Genomic DNA, 21898 nt, shown 5'->3' with positions numbered 1-21898 from the left:
GAATTCCTGGCGTCCAGCCCGCGGCTCTGAGGAGGTGGACAATGTCTGAGGAGGTGAAGGCTGGGAGAGCAGGGCTCAGGTGGCACAACCTGGATGTAGTGATGCGATCCTTTCACTCACGAGGCCACCACTGTCTCTCAGCAGCACTTGGAGGGCCAAGGTTAGTGGGGAGAGGGGATGTCTTCTCGTAGGCTGACATCCAATAACCTGGTGAGAAGAATCTCATTCCAGAACTATCCGTATTTTCAGGACGTGTATTTGGTAAAGGCATTAGGCTCTCCCGACTAGAGCGACCTGGACCCACCAGAGCTGAGGGTCTTCTGCTTTCACCTGCTGGTGACGGCGACCGGCCTAACAGCCTGCCGACTGTTTCAGGCACGCCTCTCCCCGCAGAGAGGCATGTCATTCGCCAAGACGGAAACAAATTCTGGAATGTCACCCTCTTCTAAGAGCCCTTTTGTAAGAGTCTCAAGGCCAAATCGCATGATGTTCCCCACCCCGAGATGCTTTCACATGAATGGAATGGGCGTGATACCAATCTCTCCCATGCACGCATGGCACCGCACACGGCGTGGGCTGGAGCAGGGTCGCCGGGTGAGAGGGAGGAGGTGTGATCACTCCCATCTCTCCCCTCCTGCTGCAGGGGAATCCCAACCAGCAGCTGTGTCTTGAGTTGAAATGAAAATGCAGGGAAGGAGGCCAAAAAAAGGTTAGAGATTTCCTAAAGTTTGTCCCAAACAATGCAGTGCAACTGTGTGGGTGGTTAGGAAACCCCAGAGGCTTATAGACCAAGGTGAACCCTGCAAGGAACACAGTAATTCGTTCTGCACAAAGATTTCAGGCCAACCTCAACACACAGCAAAGGCACCAGCAAAACAGCACAGCAAAGACGGCAGCAGGTGGTTCTAGAGTCTCACGTTCAGGACAGTACAGGGACTCACGCCGGGTGCCTGCCAGCCTCTACCTCACGGACCTTCACCAGCACCACTGGCACGCCAGACAGAAGGACAAGGAGCTGCACTGAAGGCCCTGAGAAGCCGTTCTGTCATCAAAGGACCTAATCGCAGGACAAGGAAAGAACGACCACAGGACTTGTGGGGCTGCTTCTGAACATTAAAAATAAACTGACGACTTTCATGAGGAAAATGCACTTTAAAGTCACAATGAAAAGCCGCTTTACATTCACCATAACCAGCATACTGGGTGCCGGCAAGGATGTGGGGAAACGGGAATCCGTGTAAGCGCTGCTGGGAGTATAAAATGGGGCAAGCGCTTTGGAACAGTTTGACCATTTCTTAAGTTAGACGTAAATTTACCATAAGACCCAGCAATTTCATCCCTAGGGATTCAAGAAAAATAAAAACATATGTTCGCATAAAGACATGTACATAAAAGTTCATAAGAGCAGTATTCACAATAGCTGAATGTCCGTCAGCTGATGACTGGATAACAGCACGTGACTTCTCCACACGATGGGATGCTACACAGTAATACAAAAGGAACGAACGATCGATACCCTTACCGCGTGGATGAACCTCAAAAACATGAAATTGAGGGAAAGAAGACAGATGCAAAAGACACCGGTTGTATGATCCTATTTATATGAAAGTCCAAAAAAAAGCAAACCTATGGAGACAGATTAGGGGTGGCCTGGGGCTGGGGGCGGGAACCGGGAGCAAATGCAGATGCACGAGAGATGCTTCTGGGATGACAGAAATGTACCCAAACTGGCTGGTGGCCATGGGTGCGCCACCCTGTAAATTCGCTAAAAAATGACTGAATTGTAGACATAAAATGGAGGAAATTTTACGGTTCGTAAATTATGCTTCAATAAATCTGTTCAAACTAAGGACGATCCTATAATCTGAACACCTAAGGTGTGGAGGGTCTCTGATCTAGGAGGCCACCAGCCCTTAGAAAGGGGGGAATTGTGTCCCCTCATCTTACAGGCAGCAGTTGGGAGGGGCAGGAGCCGTCCCTGAGTTTCCGGGCAGATGGCAAGAGGTCTCTCTGGCCCCTGGAAGACGACAGGATGAGAGGAGAACCTCTATAATGGCATGGCCCGGCCCACGGCCCCTCCCCCACAGGGGCTCCCACTCCAGTCCTTTCGGGGTCCCTGTGTACTTGTGCAGTGCAAGGCCTCGCAGGTGGTCCTGGGACCAGCAGAGGTCTGGCAATGGCAACCGCAGACCTGTCCTTTGGCAGCATCCCGGGGCGGGGAGGGGCTGTGGGCTGGGCCATGGGGGGCAGGAGGGAACAGAGAGGGAACAGAGAGGGGCAGAGATACAGCAGATCCTTCTGCAGGGAGTTCCAGGCTGTAGAGTATCTGCTCCCAGCAAAGGAGGGCTGAGATCCTGTGCCACTCACAGCAACATCTGTGACACCAGAGCAGCGGCGCTCAGAGCTAGTGAGCGAGTGAGTGAGCTCCCACCATGCTAGCATCATCACAGAACAATGAACAAGTCTGAGAGACCACAGAAGACAAACTAGCCCTTACCAAGTGGTCCAGGGTGCCACGGGCTGCCTCTCAGACAGCCAGTGTCACAGCAGCTCTTGAGACCAGACGCCACTGATCTCAGAGCCCTGATGTCTGTTTCTCTTCCCCTAATTCATCTGTAAATAAAAATGCTTTTTCATTACACAAATAATGCATTCTTGTCTTACATAAAAGTAGAAAATTTACATAAGAGAATAAAATAAATATCACCTGTCATCCCTCCAGCTAGAGATAACACTATAAACATTTTGATGTCTCTTTCCAAGATTTTTTGTGTCTATAAATAAGTATATGGTATGCTTTCAAAAACTAGGATGGAACATATTGCTCTGAAACTTGCTTTTTCACTCAATGACGTATCATGAGTGAGTACTGACCAAGACTGTCCATTGTAAATGTCAGAAACCCAACCCCAGTTGACTTCAGCCACAAAGGGAATCTATCCGTCGGGTAATTGAAAAGTCAGGCGCTCACATGAAGTCCCGAGGAATCTTGTCCCCCAGCCCACTCCTTTTTCAAGGTTGCCCTCATTCGCCAGCAGATCCTTGTGTGGCCCCTGGGCCCCCACATCCTCGGAGCCCAGCATTGTCAGGAGAAAGAAGCCTCCCCTTTCCCAATGGTTCCACCAAAGCTGAGAATTCAGTCTCTTCTCTCCTGCTGGCCTGCTGGGGGCCCTGGACCAACCCTGCCGTTGGGAGACTGCCACTCTCTTTTCCTCAGTGGGCTTTCTCACCAGCCCTCCCGCCCCCTGCATTTCCAGACAAACCACAGGGACTGAGCGTGAGACGTGTTTCTCTAAGAAAACGTGGGGTGTGCGCTGAGAAGAGAAGGGTGCGGGGTGAGGAAAAAGGACCACTTCTCCAATAACACCTTTCCTATCAACACAGGCTTCATGTCCAATCTCTGGTGACGGTACACACGGTTCCACCAGTGGATGACTGAGGTTTAAAAACCCAACCCCTAGGATACACCTTGAGGTAGCTTCCAGGTGTTGCTATTATAAACCCTGCTGTAAAGAAAATCCCCACATGACACTGTTGCCTGTATCCTTCAGCTATTCTTAATTCTGCCAGATCAAGGGTAAAGCAGTTATTGAACTTTATGAACTAGATGATTCTGGGACTTTAGGCAAACCTGCAAGAGAAGCCCCACTTTTTTCTCTAACCATTCGAAGATCCTGCCTCCTCATCTCTCGGAACCCAGGCTTCTGGTTGGAAAGGCTCCCAGTAAGACTTATACCCAGATCCTCCACCCCAGCCCCAGGCTGGTCTCCTTCCTTTCCGAACGGAACTCTGACTTTAAAACGGGGCTGGTCTCACTTCGGAGGAATGCAAGATAAGTACCTGGATAAAGGAACACCCCAATGGTGCTGCAGCTGAGCTTTCTGAAGTGTGGGGTGAGTTTGAGGGGGAATGTTTTGAGTGCGGAGGGAAGTCTGGCTGGCCCTCATTTTCTTCAGGCATAGCCTCCCTCACCCCATAACCCCACAGGTGATCAGAAACTCGCCCCCTTCCAAAAGGTGGCCTCCCCTTCCCTACAATTTGACCACTGTGCAAACATGGTCACCCCGCTGGGACGGGGCAACAGAGACTGTGGCAAAGCTGGGCGAGAGCTAAAATCCTGTTCCCACTGTCATTTTGCAAATGACTGGTAAAATGGATACCTGTTTGAAACTTCCTTGGCCTGAGGCAGGATACATCAATAAATGACTGTGAGATGTATAGAACATTCACCTGCTCACTTCTAAAGTGGGCGATTCCAACAAGGAAACAGGCATTAGAATATCACACCTAGAAGCAGGTGAGTCAGCCTCTAGCCCTGTCACTCCCACTCACAGATCGTATTAAAAAAAAAAAAAAAGGCCATTACTCGTTTCTGTGAGATATTAGACAACAACGTTCACTCAATCCACCCTGCCAGGTTGCTGGGAGAATTGTGAGTTAGGGTATGGGAAAACATCAAGTACTTTACAAATATAGGTAAGCTTACTGTTGTGAAAGTCCTTTTAGAAAGAAAAATACCTTTATGAGCTCACAGAAAGAAATGTAGCAGAATTGAGCACTAATAAACCTGTTTGTCTAGTATAATCAGAGTTGAAACTATAGAATTTTACTTTTTCCTCCAGGAAAGGCCTATAAGCAAAATATTCATATTCTGTTCTCAGTGACAAATTCAACTGTCAATAGATCAGTTCAGAACCCAAAGGATATGTTCAAACGTATTCCTAACCCTGTGACGTGTCTGGACTGCTTCATTTAGCTTTGGGAAACCAGAAAGAAATATTTATGTGATAAAATCACTTTCTCAAGAAAGAGCCCACAGGGTGCTCAAAGTTTTCTGATCTTCCAGAGGAAAAGCAGGGATACATATTCCACTCATTTTTTTAGCAGGTCTTTAAGGACCTCCTTTGATTCAGGTACCAGATTTGGTGCTGGGATACCTCCTTAGGTGCTGGGATACCTCCTTAGGTGCTGGGATATCCTTACCCTCAAGTAGCCTCTGGTCTAATGGGAGAAACAGTGAACAAATACAGTTTGGTCTAAGTGTTTATTAAAGCAGACACACCCTGCCTGCAGCGTTCACTCCCTCTGCTGGGCTGTGGAGGGTGCCTGGGTGTGGGTACAGGGCCCCGGAACCCCGGGCCCCTTTCATCAGCTCCGAGGACTTTTTGCCTCCTGTGGGTATAAAAAGACACATTTCCATCTCCTTCAAGACAAAGAAAAACTACTTTGTGAATTTCTGTGTGAACAGAGTATGACTGGCAGGATCATCGCACTCAAGCCATTTCTAATGTTATGACTTCAGTTTTCATAGTTTGGGTAAGGGAGTCCAGGAAAGTGGTTCTTGGATTTCATACAATTTTTTTAAGGAGTCAAAGACTATTCAGATCAACTTGATGTGAAGACTGCACTGGGCCAAGCCACACTCCCCGCTCTGCCGGTCCTCTAATCCTGACCCGAGGCCCCTTGCCAGCAACCCCCCCCCCCCAGCTGCCAGTCAGTGGTCAGTGGGAATTAGGCTCTGGTGCTACCAGCACGAGGGCTCCTGGGAGATGAGACCAAACTCGTTTTTCCTTGCTTGTTAAGCCAAAGCTTCATGTTCTATTGTTAATGTAATTATTTGTTTAGTTGTTTGCTGCTCTAGGGGAATATCTAGTACCAAGGGTAAAGGTGGCCTCTCCAAAAAAGCCCCCTTTGCACAAATCATTTAGAAAAGCATCCCCTCTGGTCAGATCGGGTTCCCAGAAAAAGGGCCTGGTGGCCTGAGCTCTGGTGGACTTCGGTCCCTTCCACACCTCCACGGCTTTGTGCAGTGTGCAAGCTGAACAACGGGGTGGCAGCCGGCATTGCTTCTGTATTCTAAGCATTTTGTTTTGGCTCTAGAGAGTATTATAACTTCTGTATTAAAACGACGCTCATGTATGTCAACTATATTTCAATTAAAAAGTGCTGAAAGTTTAAAGGCTCTCTTTACTGTGGGATCATTGTTTTCTTTTCTTTGGTATCCTTTTCAGTATAAAACGCCAAAAGAAGTATTATTCCTAATGTATTTTTAAAACTTACGAAAGTGGAACTTACCTTGCACATCCCAATGTTAATTTTGGTTTCATGTTCTGCTTTTCCCCTGTGGTTTTCATTCCTAGGGGTTAAAGGATAAGTGTTAACACTTCTTTATCTCATTCCTCTTCCTAGCCCTCCCCCCCACCCCCCACCCCCCACCCCCACACCAATAAAGTTCTTGGGAAAGGGAATCAACTTTACACCATCAAGTCAAGATTTTAAAGCAGTGTCCTAGGATGCCTCCTTTGCTCCACAACTATTTTAAAAGAAGAGACCACGTTTTGATACAGCCGGCCTAGGGAAATATTCTCAAGTGGTTCTTCTGGTGGGTGTGCCCTGGGGGTGGGGGGTGGAGGGTGGAGGTTGGAGAACTGGGCACACAGAAGGAACTCCAACAGGCACTACGGCTACCAGCAGAGTGATTCCCCAAATCCCCAGTGTCTGTTGCGTTAGGGAATAGTTGCGGTGTACCCAAACTGTTCCTTAAGGCTGAGCGTTGGTAATTGGATGTTTCATAATTCCCGGAGACTTCACCAGTGAGCCATGAAACTGAAAACTAAACCAGCAGTTGCAGAATAGACAAGGTTGGGAAGCCAGTTCCTGGGGATAATGGCAGGATACTTCATCAGGGCGAGAGTCACTCCTGTTATCCTCTCACTGGGGGTGGGAACAGGTGAAATTCAGGCGCAGGGCGGTCAGGTAGGGCCTGACCCACAGGGATGGGCTGGCTGTACAATAGGCGTTGAATAAGCTTTTGTTGAGTGAATGCAGGAGCCTCCGGGGCGGGGCAGCTTTCAGAGGCCTTCGGCTGTGACACTTCACCCGCCCAGGACTCTCTGCTTAGGGGAGAAACGCTTTCAGGGAGCGGAGAGCAGCCGGGCGGGGTCGCGGAGGGCGGGCAAGAACCAGGGGCAGCTCTGAAGGCCGAGTCTGCCGCCTACTGTATACAAGGACTGCGACTGAGCAGCGAAGCCTGCTCCCCAGAGGACGTTGCAAATACACATAAACACAGATTTAGAAACATTCAGTGGACAATTTCTCCTCGCCAGGGGTAAGGGAAACGTTTAAAGAGTGCGGCGCTTTTTTACCCCCGAAAAGGACGCCCTGGAGTTTTTGGCAGCCTGGGGGACGGCGGGGGATTCAGGAGCTGCCTGGGAAGGGCGGGCGGGGGTCGCCACGACATTTCCAGACTGTCCTGGACCCCCAACTCGGCATCTCACCCCGGGGAGTGCTCGGAGGAGACCCAAGTAGGGGCCGACTCCGAGGAGCGAGGAGCCTAGTAGAGGCGTAAAAGTGGGTGGGGGGACAGAACTGCAGCTGGGAGCACCCAGGGGTCTAAAGGGGGGGGGGGGGCGGTCTGCACACAGAAAAGAGTGCGGGGCACTGAGCAGCCGCCCGGAGGAGGAGCGAGAGCTTGTCCGAATGAAAGCGGTGTCTTCAGAGGAGCCAGGAGTCTAAACCGGGGGGAGCCTGAATCTCCGCGGATTCTGTACAAGGGAGCTGGTCTTCTTGGGGAAAAGGTGCAAAAAAAGGAAAAGTGGAAATGGTGGCGGGGTGCTGCGGGTGGAGCAGGGCCTCCTGCGCGCGGACACCCTGTGCTCGCGCGGGCGCGGGTTGTGGCCGCGGGGCACCCCACCCCACCCCACCCCCAGGACGGGCCGGGCGCCCGCGACCCGGTGCCCTCCCCTCCCCTCCTCTCGCGCTGCCCCTCCCCCGCGCGGCGGCCGAGCCGCGGAGCCCAGACGCGAGCGCGGGGCGCCGGGCGCGGGGCGGGCACGGGCGCGGCGGGCTGGCCATGGCGCGGGCGCGGACGGCGGGCGCGCGGGGCCGGCGCGGGCGCTGCGGGCTGCGCGGGCGCTGCGGGCGGGGCACGCTGCTGGCCTGCGCCGCGTGGACCGCAGGCTGGGTGCTGGCGGCCGCGCTGCTGCTCCGCGCGCACCCGGGCGTCCTCTCCGAGCGCTGCACCGACGAGAAGAGCCGGCGCATCCTGGCCGCGCTGGTAGGTGCCGCCGCCGCACTGCCCCGCGCCGGGCGCCCCGGGGGCAGGGGTGGGACACCCTCCGCGGGCCCCGGGACCGGGGACTCGGGCGCGGCGGTAGACCCACGGGGAGGGAGTCCGGTCACGGTGCGTGGACTGCCCGACGCGCACCACCCGGTCTCCAGCGTGGGACTCTGCCCGGGAGTCCTACGTGCGCGTGCGGGGATGTCTTGCCCCATGTCGCCCAAATTGGTCCTTTGTCCCAAGATAGTCTGCCTGCCCGAGGGCTCTCCCGCCGTCTCCAGCCCGCGCTCCTAAGGAAAGTTTGCGGGTCTGCTCCCAGTCTCCTAACTCGGACAGCGGGGCTCGGGGCGCGGGCCGGCGAGGGCTCGGGGCGCGCGGGGACCACGCCCCTGCCCCTCCTGTCGCTCAGCCGCTGCTCCGAGTCCAGCCTGGGCTGCACCTCGCAGAGCCCGGTGCAGACAGCTAGCAGGGCCCCCGCCTCCCTGCGCCCCAGAGCCGCGGCTCTCCCCGGCGCGGTCTGCGGGGCCCAAGACAGAGCGCGTGCAGGCGAGCAGAGCGCGAGGAGGGCGGCTTGGACGCTGCTGGACCCTGGTCCTGGGGTCCCGACCGCAGTCTCCTATCAGGGGAAGGTCTAGGCGCTCCTTAGCTGAGCCTGGCAATTAGGAAGAGAAGGAGTCGCCTTCGCTTGCAGGCTGTTGCGCGCACTGGGCCCCAGAAGCGCATTTGTTGATTCCAAAAGTTGGCTCCTCCTTGGTCTCTCTGTTTGGTTCGGAAGATTTTGCGCATTAGGAGATTTGGATAAAAGTAGGAATCCCTAAAAGGAAGGCCTAGAAAGATGGAGGTAACAGCAGCTGTTGTTACATTGATTAAGTGATTATTCACGTCCTAAAATAGTTACCATCTAAGTATTTGATGTGAAAAGTGATCTGTTTTCTAAGAAATCTTCAAGAAATGCATGGGAAGTTTTCAGTCCAATTGCTTACATATGGGTGAACCTTTTGAGACTAGGTTTTCAAAGCGTGGTAGCATAAAGGCTTTCAAATAAATTTTTTTTTAAAGTGAGATTGGAAGAACTAAAGACATGAGGTGAAATGGACAAGCGAAACCAAATCATTTTCCCTAATTGAGTTTGAAGTGTCCTCATGAATTGATCATCTCCTTGGTGAGATACTCACCAAGACCCTCCATCCTATCTGTCATTCATCTATCATCTATCAATCTATTCACTGTTACACTGAAGTTCTATCAAGCTTTAAGTTGCAAGAGCTCATTGACTTTCTCAATAACTCATCTAAAAATTTCTTTCACTGATAAAGATTTTTTTCCCTCTGTTTTGGGGAGACCGATTGCCTAATTATAGTAAAAAATTAGTAGTTTGGCCAGGATGAAATACTCATCTACAAAAATAATATAATGGTCTTTTAGATTAAAATAAAAAAACAAACTATTTTTCATTTCTTTACCTTTGGTTAAGTGAGAGAAGGCCTCATGGAAATTAAATAGTCTAGTATAACTTAAGTAATTGCTAATCATAATTTTCCCAGCATCCCAGCTCATAAATTAGAAAATTCTGTTTGGAGACTGAACCAATATATCTCCTGTGGCAGCCATACAGAGTCTTTTTTAATCTGAAGAGATAGGTTCTGCCTCTGAAGGCCCGCACTCTTTCCTGTTGCCAAAAGGACAATTTGCAATACCATGTCGTCTGTCTGACCTGCTCTCAGTGACCCGATGTTGGGGGAGGGTCATTTAGAATCCCCCTCTTTGAGGCTGCTGTTTCTCATGCTCTGCTCAGGACCTGACTTTCCCTTCTGCCCTCTCCATTGCGGATTTGCTGACGGAGCCCCACACGGCACCGTGGCTCCCTTTCGCAAACTACACTGCGGTGTGGATGGGACCCCAGTCTCCACATCCCAGACTCTGCCGGGCCCTGGCGGCCTCGCAGAGGCTGGCACTGTGGCACCGGAGCCTCCCAGGACTGAATCGAGCCTCTGTCTCTTGGCTCCCCCGGCCCTTTCGATTCATTCTGCCTGGCTTTTATCCTTAATAATAAAACTGGCTGTGATTTTTCTGACTGGCCTCCAGACTCTCATTAGCTTTCACTCTGAATCCCAGAGCGCCAAAGGAATAGCTGCGGCTGAGCCAGAGGCAGCCCCTTTCTCTGGGGCGGAGCCAAGGGCGCTGTGAACCCCTGAGCAGTTGCTGGGCCCTCCCGCCAGGCAGGTGCGGCTGCTGGCCTGCCGGGAGTCTGTGGAGGAAGCTGAGGGGCTGGTTAGGAGCTGGGAGACATGGGAGCTGGTGCTCCCAGAGCCTCACCCCAGCTCTGGAGGGGGCCCACCATACTCCAGTCTCAAGAGGGAGCATTGGAAGAGCCAACTGGAATGGTTCCAAAGTCGAGCCCGCGTCTTCCAGCTTTGGAATTTGCTAGTCAGAGAGCAGCCCTCCTTTTTATTGCAGCTTTTCAGCACATCCCACAATCAAGACATCTCTGAGGTTTCTAGAGCCCCACTTTCCCAGGGAACCGTGTCAGGAGGCTGTGCCAGGTTGCATAGCATCGGTTCTGACCAAAATGTACAGGCCCGGCTTCCGGTTCCGCAGGCAGAGCGCTTCCCAGGCTGGTGGGGTGTGTGCGGTGGGTGCCCACAGACGCTCGTGCGGGGCAGGCTCTGTGCCAAGTAGCTTTACACATATTATTTCATCTAATCTCAACCTCTGGGACGTATGTGCTTTTACTCCCCCATTTCACAGATGGCAAAACCAAGCCCCAGAGAGGTGAAGTAACTTGTCCCGATTCACACAGTTACTATGTCGTGGAGCTGGGATGTGCTTCTGATAGTAAAGGCCCCGGGACAGAATTGGCTCCTCCAATATTGAAAACCATAGGTAACAATGGGGCATACTTAACCCCTCCATAGCACATCACTTTCAAAGCATCTCAAAGGATTCCCACAGACTCCGTTATTCAGAAGGTTTAAGTCCCTTTTCAGCTAGTTCGGTCTTCATGTGACTTAATTTAGTTGCCTACATCTGGGATTTCTTTTTAATCTTCCTTTGCTCTGAGAGAAACCCAAGGCCCCAGTTGGACTACAGCATCCAGGGCCCGTACCCAGAAAAATTTTCTAGCAGGGAATGACTACTTTCCTGAGTGCTTTGGCCATGTTTGTAATGTCTATCTCCTAAGCTGTCCAGGGGTCAAGAGGGGTTGCAGAGTGGCCTGGCTAATTGCTCTCCGATCCTGCAATGCACAGCGTAGCTGCTCCGTGGAGGAATTCCATCGTGAGATATGAATGCTGCTAACTGCACAGGAACTTAATTCTCCTTAAAAACAAAAACAAACACAAAAGAAAAACCAGCCCTTAGGCATGACCTCTGAGATCCTGTCACCAGTTTCCCAGACTAGAGGGGACAGGTTTTGATTTTGCCTGAGATCCGAGTTACAAGCCAGAGAGGGAGGTTCTAAGTAACCACCGCTGAGAATGCTTCCTACAAGAACTGGGGCTGCTGGGAGTATGCATTTGCACGTTTGCAGACAATCTATAAGAAATATGAATTCACTGTGAGTTTCATTAATTTAAAAAAATGCCAGTTAACTACAATGAGTCTTAGTTAACTTGGTTTTTTTCTAGCTTATCTTAAAATCTGAAACCTGTGGTTTGGTATGCACACACATTTGGGTACAGAAATTTACCTGCTCAAGCTGGCAGTTAGGGCCTCCTTATATTCAGAGGAAAGTGATTTTTTAAATGGAGTGAAAGTATATAAACGAATTCTGTTGAGTTTATAAAATTAGCTACCTCAATAGGACATGCTGCTAATAAGATAATTTCACTCTTGTCTATAACATGATGGCAATTTTTAATTAGCTTGTAAACTTGTAATCTGTAAGTTTACCGGTTTTTAAATGCTGAGCTAAGTCTTTCTCTGAGCTGAGCAAGCACAGGCATGCAGAAAGATCGTACAGGCTCACTGAAACCTGGGAAGCAGCAGAGCCATGGTGGGTGGGTTGTACATTCTGTATCAGAAGAGTAGGAACTAATCTGCCAAAAAGATTTCATCACAAAGGATGATGACAAAGGACAGCTCCGCACCAAGTGCCCTTGTGTATACTTCACTTTAGTGTAAACTATCTCCTGTGACAGACGAGGTACCTGGGGCACCGAAAGTTAGGTCAGAAACCTAGGACATCACCTCCATTAGCTGGTGGCCCGGAGGGGCTCTGGGCACCCAGCCCCACCTCCTGCCCTTCCTGATTCATAGCTTCCCTACAAGCCTCCAGCCAGCCATCTGGGAGGCACGCTTATACCTCAATGTGCTGATCTTCAGAAAACAGCCAAAATTAACGTTCCCTTCCAAAATCAGTAGGCCAAATGCCAAATTTCCTTGCAAATCCTGTCTGGAATTGCCTTCTAAATTTGCAGGGGCAAATCTCATATAGATTTGATTTGAATTTGATTGCATCGACACAGTACAGTTTTGTAGGAAACACCGTGCTGTGGGGAGCCAGTGGGGGTGGGTGATGGCATGGTGAACTCACGGGGGTTATTTAATGGAACCTGGGGCAGAGGAGACAAGCATCCCCACTGGCAGGTGGGGCAGCCTCTCCGGGAAGGGGAATCTGACCCTTGCAGGGGGAAGCATTTTGTCAGCTGGAAACACAGCAAGTTGTGTTTTTAGCAGGACGGCCCAGGCCCTCACGCACTGGCGCTTGCTCTAACCTTGCCCTCCGCTCCCAAGCTGTCTGGTTCTCTGAACACCCAAGCGACTTTGCAACTAAAGGTCCCTGTGCAGGTCATTCGTTGCCCTCTCCCTCCTGGTCTGCTAGACAGACTTGCAATTCATCTTTCAAAACTGGGTTCAGGGGCTTCTCTCCAGGAAGAAGCCTCCCAGGTCCCTTGCCTTCTAATGACCAAGACTGGGAGGGAACTGGAATTCAGAGACACCAGATCCTCTGTACCCACAACCTTGGTTGACCTTCACAGGGCCCGCCCCATGTCTCTCCTTCCCCACATCTCTCCTCGGCCTCCTCTCTCCCTTCCGCTCAGCACTGTGGGATTCTGAAGCTCGGGCCACTCAGGACCTACCTGCTCCTACCAAATTCAGTTCTATCACCTGCTTTTCTTTCTTTTCCAGTTCTGTTTCATCCTTTATACAAAAGCACCTTTGATTAAACTACAAATTTGATGACTCTAAAAATGATTATGAAATTGAATTAAACCATTTTGGATATCATACGCAGGGTTTGGGGGCTTTATAAGGCACTCAAGAAAAAAAAATGTGGCCTTTTCTCATCAGGCTTATTACAGAGATGTGAAACTCTGCAAATAGCAGATAAAGTAGAAAAACAGCTGCAACTAGTAAAATAAGCACCCCCTACTATTTCTGTCATCCACATCTTTTTACTCTTGGGTCTCTCAATCACTTAACCCTTTCATCCCCTTCCATCTAAGATTATCCTGAAAGGTCTCAGAGGAACCGGAACCAGCTGCTTTCTTACAAGAGGTGATATGGAAGGAATTTCAAGCAAAGACAGTCACTCAGAGGGTCTGATCCCTTTGACACTCTTCTCATGACCCCAAGCCTTGGAAGGAGCTATGAGGATGAAAAGTAGAAGGATCACATTTGACCAAAATTGTGTTAAGTTAAACTGCAAGATGTACACAGCATCAAGTGTATTAAAACAGTTTCCTGGGTGTTCATTAATACAGCTGCATTATGGTTGTTTTCCAAACAGAAAGCCAGCCCCAGGCAAACAGGGGGTGTTCCCAAGCTCCAGGATCAGGTCCATGACTTTATCTACAGGTCTCCATCACTTGCATCTTTGAATTTGGCAAGTGTGGCGCCGCACCCCCCAATACGGTATACTGAGATCTAATGCCAGCAAAGGAGGATCGGCCTGCAGGAGCCCCCTCAGCAGGAAGCTGGGGGGCAGGGTGGGGTAAGGTCAGGTCAGATGGCTTGGGTTCAGCCTTTTGGGCTGTTGTCCAGCTACTGCCTGAAATGGTCCCTAAAATCCAGATACTTGTTTTAAGAATTGGGACTATATCTGTTTAACAAGCATTTTGGTCACATGCTTTGAACAATTAGCTGAGAGTGTTATAAAGATCCACAATCCTTTATCCAACGCTCTGCGGCCAGGCCTGTTTTGGAATTCACACTGTTTTGGGTGTTGGGTAATGTGGAGCACATATGTACCTTCTGTTTGGCCTATGAGGCGGCACAAATAATCAAATTCTACTAATTAATAATTCTGCAGCAAAGTATATGCAAAGTCACAGGTCAAATACATTCAGACCATAAATAGCCTCTCATCTTTTCAGTTGGGTTTGACACTCCATGAGGGTGGGTGAGTCATGAAAAACTTATAGTTTTCAGAGTTTCGTTTTTGTTTGGGGATTATTCACGTATCCAGGCATCGGAGGTATATTTTCCGACTTGCAGGAGCTGTATGTGATCTACTTGGGGTTTGATCAAGCAGAGCAGCACAGAACAACCAGAGAGTCTGGACAGGTTACATACCCGACCTGCCTTTGCCCACGCGGAAGGAAGATGCATTGTGGGGGAGACAGGTGGAGTTAGAAAATAGTCTCAACCCCTAATAAAAGTGGGTCCAGAGGTTCAGGTTCCTGAAAGAGATGAAGAGAAAGAGAACAGAATAGTAATCCTCCCTTTCAATCACTTTCACACCAGTGTCTCCCAACCCCCCTCTAGCAGGTCTAAAGGGCAGGGCCTGGCTGGACTGCCATCTTTAGGAGGGATGTTTGTAGTGTGGTGGTGTTGGGGGGTTACCAGGTCCCTCATGTGCCAGGAGGGCCTAAGAGCCTTGACGTTTAGGAGAAACTCCCCGTCTGAGGGCTCCTGAGCGCCTTCCTCAGCACCCCCAGGACCCGACACCTCTCCACTTGCAGAATTTAGCCCGCGGGGCTTCCCTTCCGCGTGCGCCGCGGCGCCTCCCCGGTCCAGCCCCGCTGACACCACCCGCCCTAGGCCTGTTCGGACTCCTGTCTCCTGCAGTGTGTTCTCTGAACGCCCGCAGTCCTCCCAGAGCCTGCTGGCCTTACAGCCACACCCCTTCCTGTTGAAACCAACGGCTCAGGGAGCAGTTCCACAGGAAGGGTCATGCGTGGGGTCGCCAGGGCCCCACCTCCCGGGGTCTGGCTGACCTGTACGTGGCTGGGGGTTGAAAGCTCTCTGGGAGACCCTGACGGGAGGCTGGGAGCTGAGAACCACTGACAGCGGAGGAAACTGAGCCCAGGTGCAAAAGGCCTCTGCTAGCATCACCCAGCTGGGGGACGGGAGACCCGCTTCCTGAGGCCTGGGCCTGATGGAGAAAGTAACAAACCTGAGACGCTGCCACGTCCTTCCCTTCGTGCTTCCTGTCTGACCCGAGCCGCCCTGTGGTTCACATTCGTAAAGGTTCCTTCTCTCGGCGGCTGTCAGGAGGCTGCGGGGCGCGGGGGCCGGCCCGGTGCCCCTCCGCCGCGTGACCGGCGGTGCCCTTCCTTGCAGTGCCAGGACTACCGGGGCGGCGCGCTCGGGGGAGACCTGTGCGAGGACCTGTGCGTGGCGGGGCGGCTGCGGTACCGGCGCTGCCTGTACTACGAGCGGGGCAAGAAGGTGCTGCAGGCCGACTGGCGCGGCCGGCCCGTGGTCCTCAAGTCCAAGCAGGAGGCCTTCCCCAGCCTCCCGCCGCTCGGCCTCCCGGACGAGCAGCCCGAGGCCGGCGGCCAGGACGTCCCGGAGGCGGAGCTGCTGCTGCTGGCGGCCGGGGAGGTCAGGAGCGCGCTGGGCCTGGAGCCGCCGGCGGGCGGCCTGGGGCGGCTGGGGCTGGGGCTGGGGCGGCGGGGCCCCCGGCGGCGGGGCCAGCTGGCCAGCCTGTGGGCGCTGCTGCAGCAGGAGGAGTTCGTCCTGCTCAGCCTGCTGCGAGGCCGCAGCCCGCACGCGCCGCCCGTGCTGGGCTCGTGCGGCCACTTCTACGCGGTGGAGCACCTGGCGGCCGGCAGCCCGCGCCACCGGGCCCTCTTCCCCCTGGACGGCGCGGCCCGCGGGGGCCGCGGCCGGGCGCGCGCGCTCAGCGGCGTGGCGCTCAGCTTCCTGGACATGGTCCGCCACTTCGAGCACGACTTCTCCCACCGCCTGCACCTCTGCGACGTCAAGCCCGAGAACTTCGCCATCAGGAGCGACTTCACGGTGAGTAGGCCGGCTGCGCGTTTCTCACGCGGAGGGCCGACTCTGGTCCGGGTGGGCCTAAACCAGGGGGTGGCTGGAGCCCCGGGAGAGCCCGCAGGGGCGCGCGACCTTCCAGCCAGGGCAGCCTCCAACCTGCCAGACCTTCCGGGTGGGAAGGAGAGAATTTAAAGAACCGAGGCACCTGGCACCCCCGGAGCGGAACTGTGATGAAAGCCGCCTACGTCCTCCTTAAGGGCTGCTGCGGTTTCTCCAGAGCAGCCCAGCGCCTTCTTAGGGCTAATCTGAAAGCAAGCAAAACGGTGCAGAAAACAGTCTTCAGGAGATGAGGAGCCTCAGATGAGGAAGGACGGCCTCGGGGCTTTTTACAAAGGCTCAGTAGGGGGAGGCTGTTTTCCGGCTGTCCGTGCTTTATGATGGCGGGCAACGTTTTCTAATACTTTCTTCTGGAGAGGATTTAGTTTCCCTTCCGTGGGTGAGACTTCTAGAGGCACAAGTGGAGTCAGGGTGCCTCACACAAGAGAAAATCCTGCCCACGTGGACGCGGCAGCCTCCCCACTGCTCTGCAGAAGGACGGTGAATTCTACGCCCCACTCCAGGCAGTGCAGGTGTGCACAGAGAAGCAACAGCTGGAGGACTGAGGCTCCGGGTGGGGGTGGGGGACGAGGCCGACTACGTTTTACAAGCAGGCCCTCCCGGTGATCCTGATGTGCGCTCAGTGTGAGAGCCAGCGAGCTAAGGGACCAACAGGTGGGTGCCCGCTGCGGCCCATGTTGCAGTGTCGCCCAGGTGGAAGCAGGGCTGTCCCTCAGGTGACATGTAAGGACTGATGACTCACAGTCATTCACCTTCTCCAGGTCCCCCTTGCAGGTCTTGGGAATGTGTCCAGTGGTCGCAAACGAACTAGGAAAACATCTTTACTGCTTGCTCCCCAGCTACTGCCAGCAAGTGCTCTTTTCAAACAGATGATGTTTCCTACTCTAGAGGCACACTTTTCAGTGGAGAACGAAATAACCCTCATCAGTCCTTTCTAGTCTGATGCCAGGAGGAAGTCTGAAGACGATGCAAGTTAGGTAATTTTGTGCAGGAAGAATTTTATGATTCTCATGGCATTATCTGAGAAACCTCATGCAGGTTTTCCTGTTCATTTTGTTACCGTCCTTATTTTAGGTGCATAGAATTATGCTTCCAGCTGCTGGAACCCATTCTACAGCATACACTAAAGATTAGAAAATAAATCTGGCTTTTCCTGGGAGATGAGAAGGCAACAATCAGAGCTGGAAGATAGGAGTACCAGGGAGCTGATATTCCACCAGGGGCCCCGGGGAAGCTGGGGAGATGGCCGGGAACTATCAAAAGAAGAGAAGGGCCTTGTAGTCCCCCAAAATAAATGATGGGCGACAACAGACTCATTAGCATAGCCTAATATATTTTTAGTGTATTAACCACTATAAATAATGAAATGAGCTATTTCTTTTGGCTAAATAATGAGATAGGAAAATTGATTAAAATGATAATTTCTGTTTGCAGTGCCTGAATTAGTAATTACGCAAAGCTCTTAAATAGGGAAAGTTCCTTGTTCTTTATTTTCATTATTCTCCACATATTTTGAAATAAATTATTTTCCCTCCTCTGTTTTACTCAATAATCCCCAAGAAGCTTTACTGCCTTCTGGCATCAATCTCGAAGGAAGAACAGAAACAACCACCTGGGAATGTGCCTCCTGACTTTGCACAGAATTAAGGAGAAAATGAACCCTTTTTTGAGATGCCACCGAAGGGAGAAGGCTGCTAGGCTGAGGGTGACCTGTGAAGGCTTGTGAAATGCCACAGACTCCATCAACCTCATCAAGTCTTCTAATAGCTCTTTAATACCTTGAAGCTATACACTGTTGATTTGGGCAGAGTCCAGGTTTTCTCAGATTTGAGCTCATCTTTTTTTTTCTTTTAATTCAAGTGGTGGAGGAAAATCTGCATAATTTAGATGTTATTCTTCTTCTGGTTTTGAAGCCTATTTGGGTTGAAGCCAGGAAGATAAATCTGAAATTCCAGGGGCTCATCACATTTTCACGCTGACAGTGGGACTTAGTTTTTGATGCTGTTGGATCAGGGTCCATATGTATCGACCCTAATTTGAGAACTTTGGCTTTGCCACTACTCCCCCTTCCCCCCAGCAATTGGAAACCAGTGGACTCAGGTGACAGACAGGCCCTAAACAGAGGACGTCTGTACCCCCACCCCCCAGTCTCACCATCACACCTTCGACCTGCCCTTTGAATGTAGTTTTCTTTTGTTGGTTATATTCATAGGGATATATGATCTGTGTCTCACAGTTTTTATGTTCCTGAGCCTTGAATATCAGAAACCAAAGTGATAAAGCAACAGAGGGGGAATCAATTCATCTTGAAGATGTTTCAGAGATTCAACTTTTAAATCTGAGAAAACTTTTACAGATGAAAAGTGATACTCGTTGCACACTCTAGGCTTTCACTGGTGACCACAAAGGTCCTTTCTGCAGTGAAAGCCTTGCGATTCCATCTGTGCCGGTGGCTTGTGTGTCCCCAGCCTGGCCTGACTCCTCCTCCCTGCTGGCAGAGTTCTGTGACCCCCGAAGTCTGTGACACCTGCACCCACAAACAGGCGTGGGGTGGGGGCCCTGCAGGGCTCCCTCTGTGCTGAGCCCTTGGGGGTCTTGATAGCCGTGTGCTGTTTCAATTACAGGTGGTGGCTATTGACGTGGACATGGCCTTTTTTGAGCCTAAAATGAGGGAAATTCTTGAGCAGAACTGCACGGGAGATGAAGACTGCAATTTCTTTGACTGTTTTTCAAAGTGTGATTTGCGAGTGCACAGGTGTGGAGCCCAGAGAACCAACAGCAACCTGCAGGTGAGCCAGGCTGCTGCCCGGGAGGCGGGGACCGTGGCCTCACGGCGGGGGGTGGGGGGGGTGGCCTCTCGGGGGGGGGGGGGGAGCCTGTTCTCTCTGGGTCTGATTTCTGCATCTACACATACACACACACACACACACACACACACACACACACACACACACCCAGAGGCTAATTCGCCAAGGAGAAGACTGCAAAGAGGACAAAACAGTCCTGAAAACTGGCCAAACCCGAGAGGCTGGGCGACACCACAGTCCTCACAGGCGAGGGGTTAGGCCTGCCGGTGGTTAACAGAGGGAGAAACACATGAGTCCCACGTCCAGGAGACCCCTGCTAAATAGGAACCCATCCTGGCTCCCGGCTCTCAGATCTGGCCTAGAGTGAGGGAGACCCAGCTGTGGGGCTGGAGACCCCAGCAGTGGGAAGACAGCTCCCTTCTTGGGGCAGAAGCCGTCTGCTCCAGGCCCTCAGGTGGGTGTGGGTGAGCCTAGGCTCACAGGTGTTGATCACACCAGGAAGAGGTCACAGCGGGGAAGCTGGGCTCACCTCCGCCACTGATCTGTGCTCTAGCCTCAGCTGTCCTACTTTTTCATCCTCCTGTCTGGTCCACTCCCCCATCTCACCTCCACTGCAGTCTCTTCCTCCCTAGAGTCCCCCAACCCGTAAGGCCCATATAACCCCGATGCACACCTGGCGATGTGGCCGGAGCCTGGGGCCGAGTCACGCCAGCACGGAAGACTGACCTGGGGAGGCCTGGCAGCTGTGTAGTTAACCTGGCGGTCCTGGACCAGGCCAGACAAGGCCCTGGGCCAGCAGCCTCTCCATCGCAGCCTCTTCAACTTAACGTGGACGCATACCCTCCGTGGGTCTGCACTGCAATCGTTCTTCTTCAGCTGTGGGAACAAGATGCTTTCACTCGGGTGTCGACCCTGTGACCTCAAACCACAAGTGGAAACTAAGGCCGGCCCTCTGCAGCATAACAGCAGACTAGGGCTATATCCTTACTATATACACAGCTCTAGATAAGCATCTGTATTGTTAACGTGATTGTAAAATTCTACATCCCTCTGGAGGGCTCATGACTGTTTGAAATATTCACTCTCTTCAACTGAGCAATTTCATTTGTGCACCTTTTCTGATTACTGCCTTTGAATAAAGACCTAGGAGAGAAATTACGCTTCCTTTAAGGATATAAGAGGGACTTCCCTGGTGACACAATGGTTAAGAATCCACCTGCCAATGCAGGGGACATGGGTTCGATCCCTGGTCTGGGAAGATCCCACATGCTACAGAGCAACCACTGAGCCCACGTGCCACAACTACTGAAGCCCATGCGCCTAAAGCCCGTGCTCCACAATGAGAAGCCACCACACTGGGAAGCGCGTGCACCACAACGAAGAGTAGCCCCCGCTTGCTCTCCAAAACTAGAGAAAGCCCGTGTGCAGCAACTAAGACTCAATGCAGCCAGAAAGGAAGAAAGAAAGGAAGAAAATATGAAGCATTCATTAAATGAAAAAAATGCAAGTTACAAATCGGTATTTACACCACATGCTCTCATTTTTGTTAAATAGTATATGATTGGGAAAAAAGATATCTGAATGTCAAAAGCAATTATTTACGGATGATAGGATTACAGAGAATTTGTGTTTTCTTCCTTTTCCCGTATATTTTATAAATTTTCTACAGTGGTGTGTATTACTTTTCTAACGTAAACTTTTATTCAAAAACAAAAAAAAAATCCCTGCCCTGCATCAATTGATTGACAGATCAAAGGAACAGAATGTTTTAAAACTGCAGAAGTAGCCCTAATGACATATGGGCATTTAGCATGTGGCAGAGGCAGCCTCTCAGGCCACGGGAGGGAAGCTGGGTTATACAGTGGATGGTGCTGGTAAAGTGAGTGTTTCAAGCATCCCGTTAACTCCTGTTTCACTCCTTATATCAAACTAAACTCCAGGTGGCTCAAATACTTACACCTAACAAACAGAATCTTAACTGTTTCAGGAAAAAACTGGGAGAATTTAAAGTATTATCCTAGAGTTTGGAAGGCCTTTCTAAGTACAGAACAAAGCTCAGAGGCTATAAGAGGAACAACTGACATATTTAACCATCTTAAAAAAAATCCACATGGCAAAAACAAAACAAAGTTACAAAAAATATGAGCAAGTTTAAAAGATAAATGAGAAAACTGGCAAAATATTTGCAACTGCTCTTACAGTTGAGGAGAGTAGAGGACAGAGGCGGCTGTCATCCCCCAGCTGCTGAGACTCAGAGGATCACCCTTGGCCCACCAGCGATTCTTCACCACGGTTACCCCACATCCCAGGGGCAGTGTCTAGTGACTGGTCAGTGGGGAGGGGAGAATGCAAAGCCCAGCCCCCTGGGCTCTGTAAGGAAAAACTGTAGGCCATCCCGGCACCAGAAGTTTACCTCCTCCCTTAGTTCCTTGGAAAGATGGATCCTGAGAACACCCCTCAATAAATCTCCACATGCAAACCTCCACACCGTACAGTCTTCTCCCCAGGAAACCAATCTAAGCAGGGGGCTAATGTCCTTAATATATAAAGAACATTTACATATCAATATGAAAAAGGTCAACAATCTGATGGAAATGTGGGCAAAGAATATCCACTTGACCAGTGGAAAGGAAGCACAAATACTTTCAACCTGACTGATAAGAAGAACAATACAAATTAAACTATTTTTATTCATCAGTTGACAAAGATGAAAGACAACGTGTTGTTGAGGGCATTCTTGTACATTGCCATA

The 21898-nt window shown here is 51.3% G+C and overlaps 1 protein-coding gene across 1 annotated transcript in view; it reads left to right on the top strand.

The window, feature by feature from the left end:
* The window catches only part of DIPK1C (divergent protein kinase domain 1C), a 43307-nt gene that overhangs the window by 19796 nt on the left and 1613 nt on the right, over window positions 1-21898 (top strand). The window contains exons 5-7 of the mRNA XM_057698220.1: window positions 7710-8056; window positions 15566-16246; window positions 18964-19128. Of these exons, the coding sequence (XP_057554203.1) occupies window positions 7710-8056; window positions 15566-16246; window positions 18964-19128 (1193 nt within the window). The remainder of the gene's footprint in view (window positions 1-7709; window positions 8057-15565; window positions 16247-18963; window positions 19129-21898) is intronic.

Source organism: Hippopotamus amphibius, chromosome 11 (genome assembly GCF_030028045.1).
Source record: "Hippopotamus amphibius kiboko isolate mHipAmp2 chromosome 11, mHipAmp2.hap2, whole genome shotgun sequence".
In the NCBI taxonomy this organism is placed as follows: Eukaryota; Metazoa; Chordata; class Mammalia; order Artiodactyla; family Hippopotamidae; genus Hippopotamus; species Hippopotamus amphibius.
Note: the sequence above shows the minus strand (reverse complement) of the source record. Positions and strands in the feature narration are given on the sequence as shown.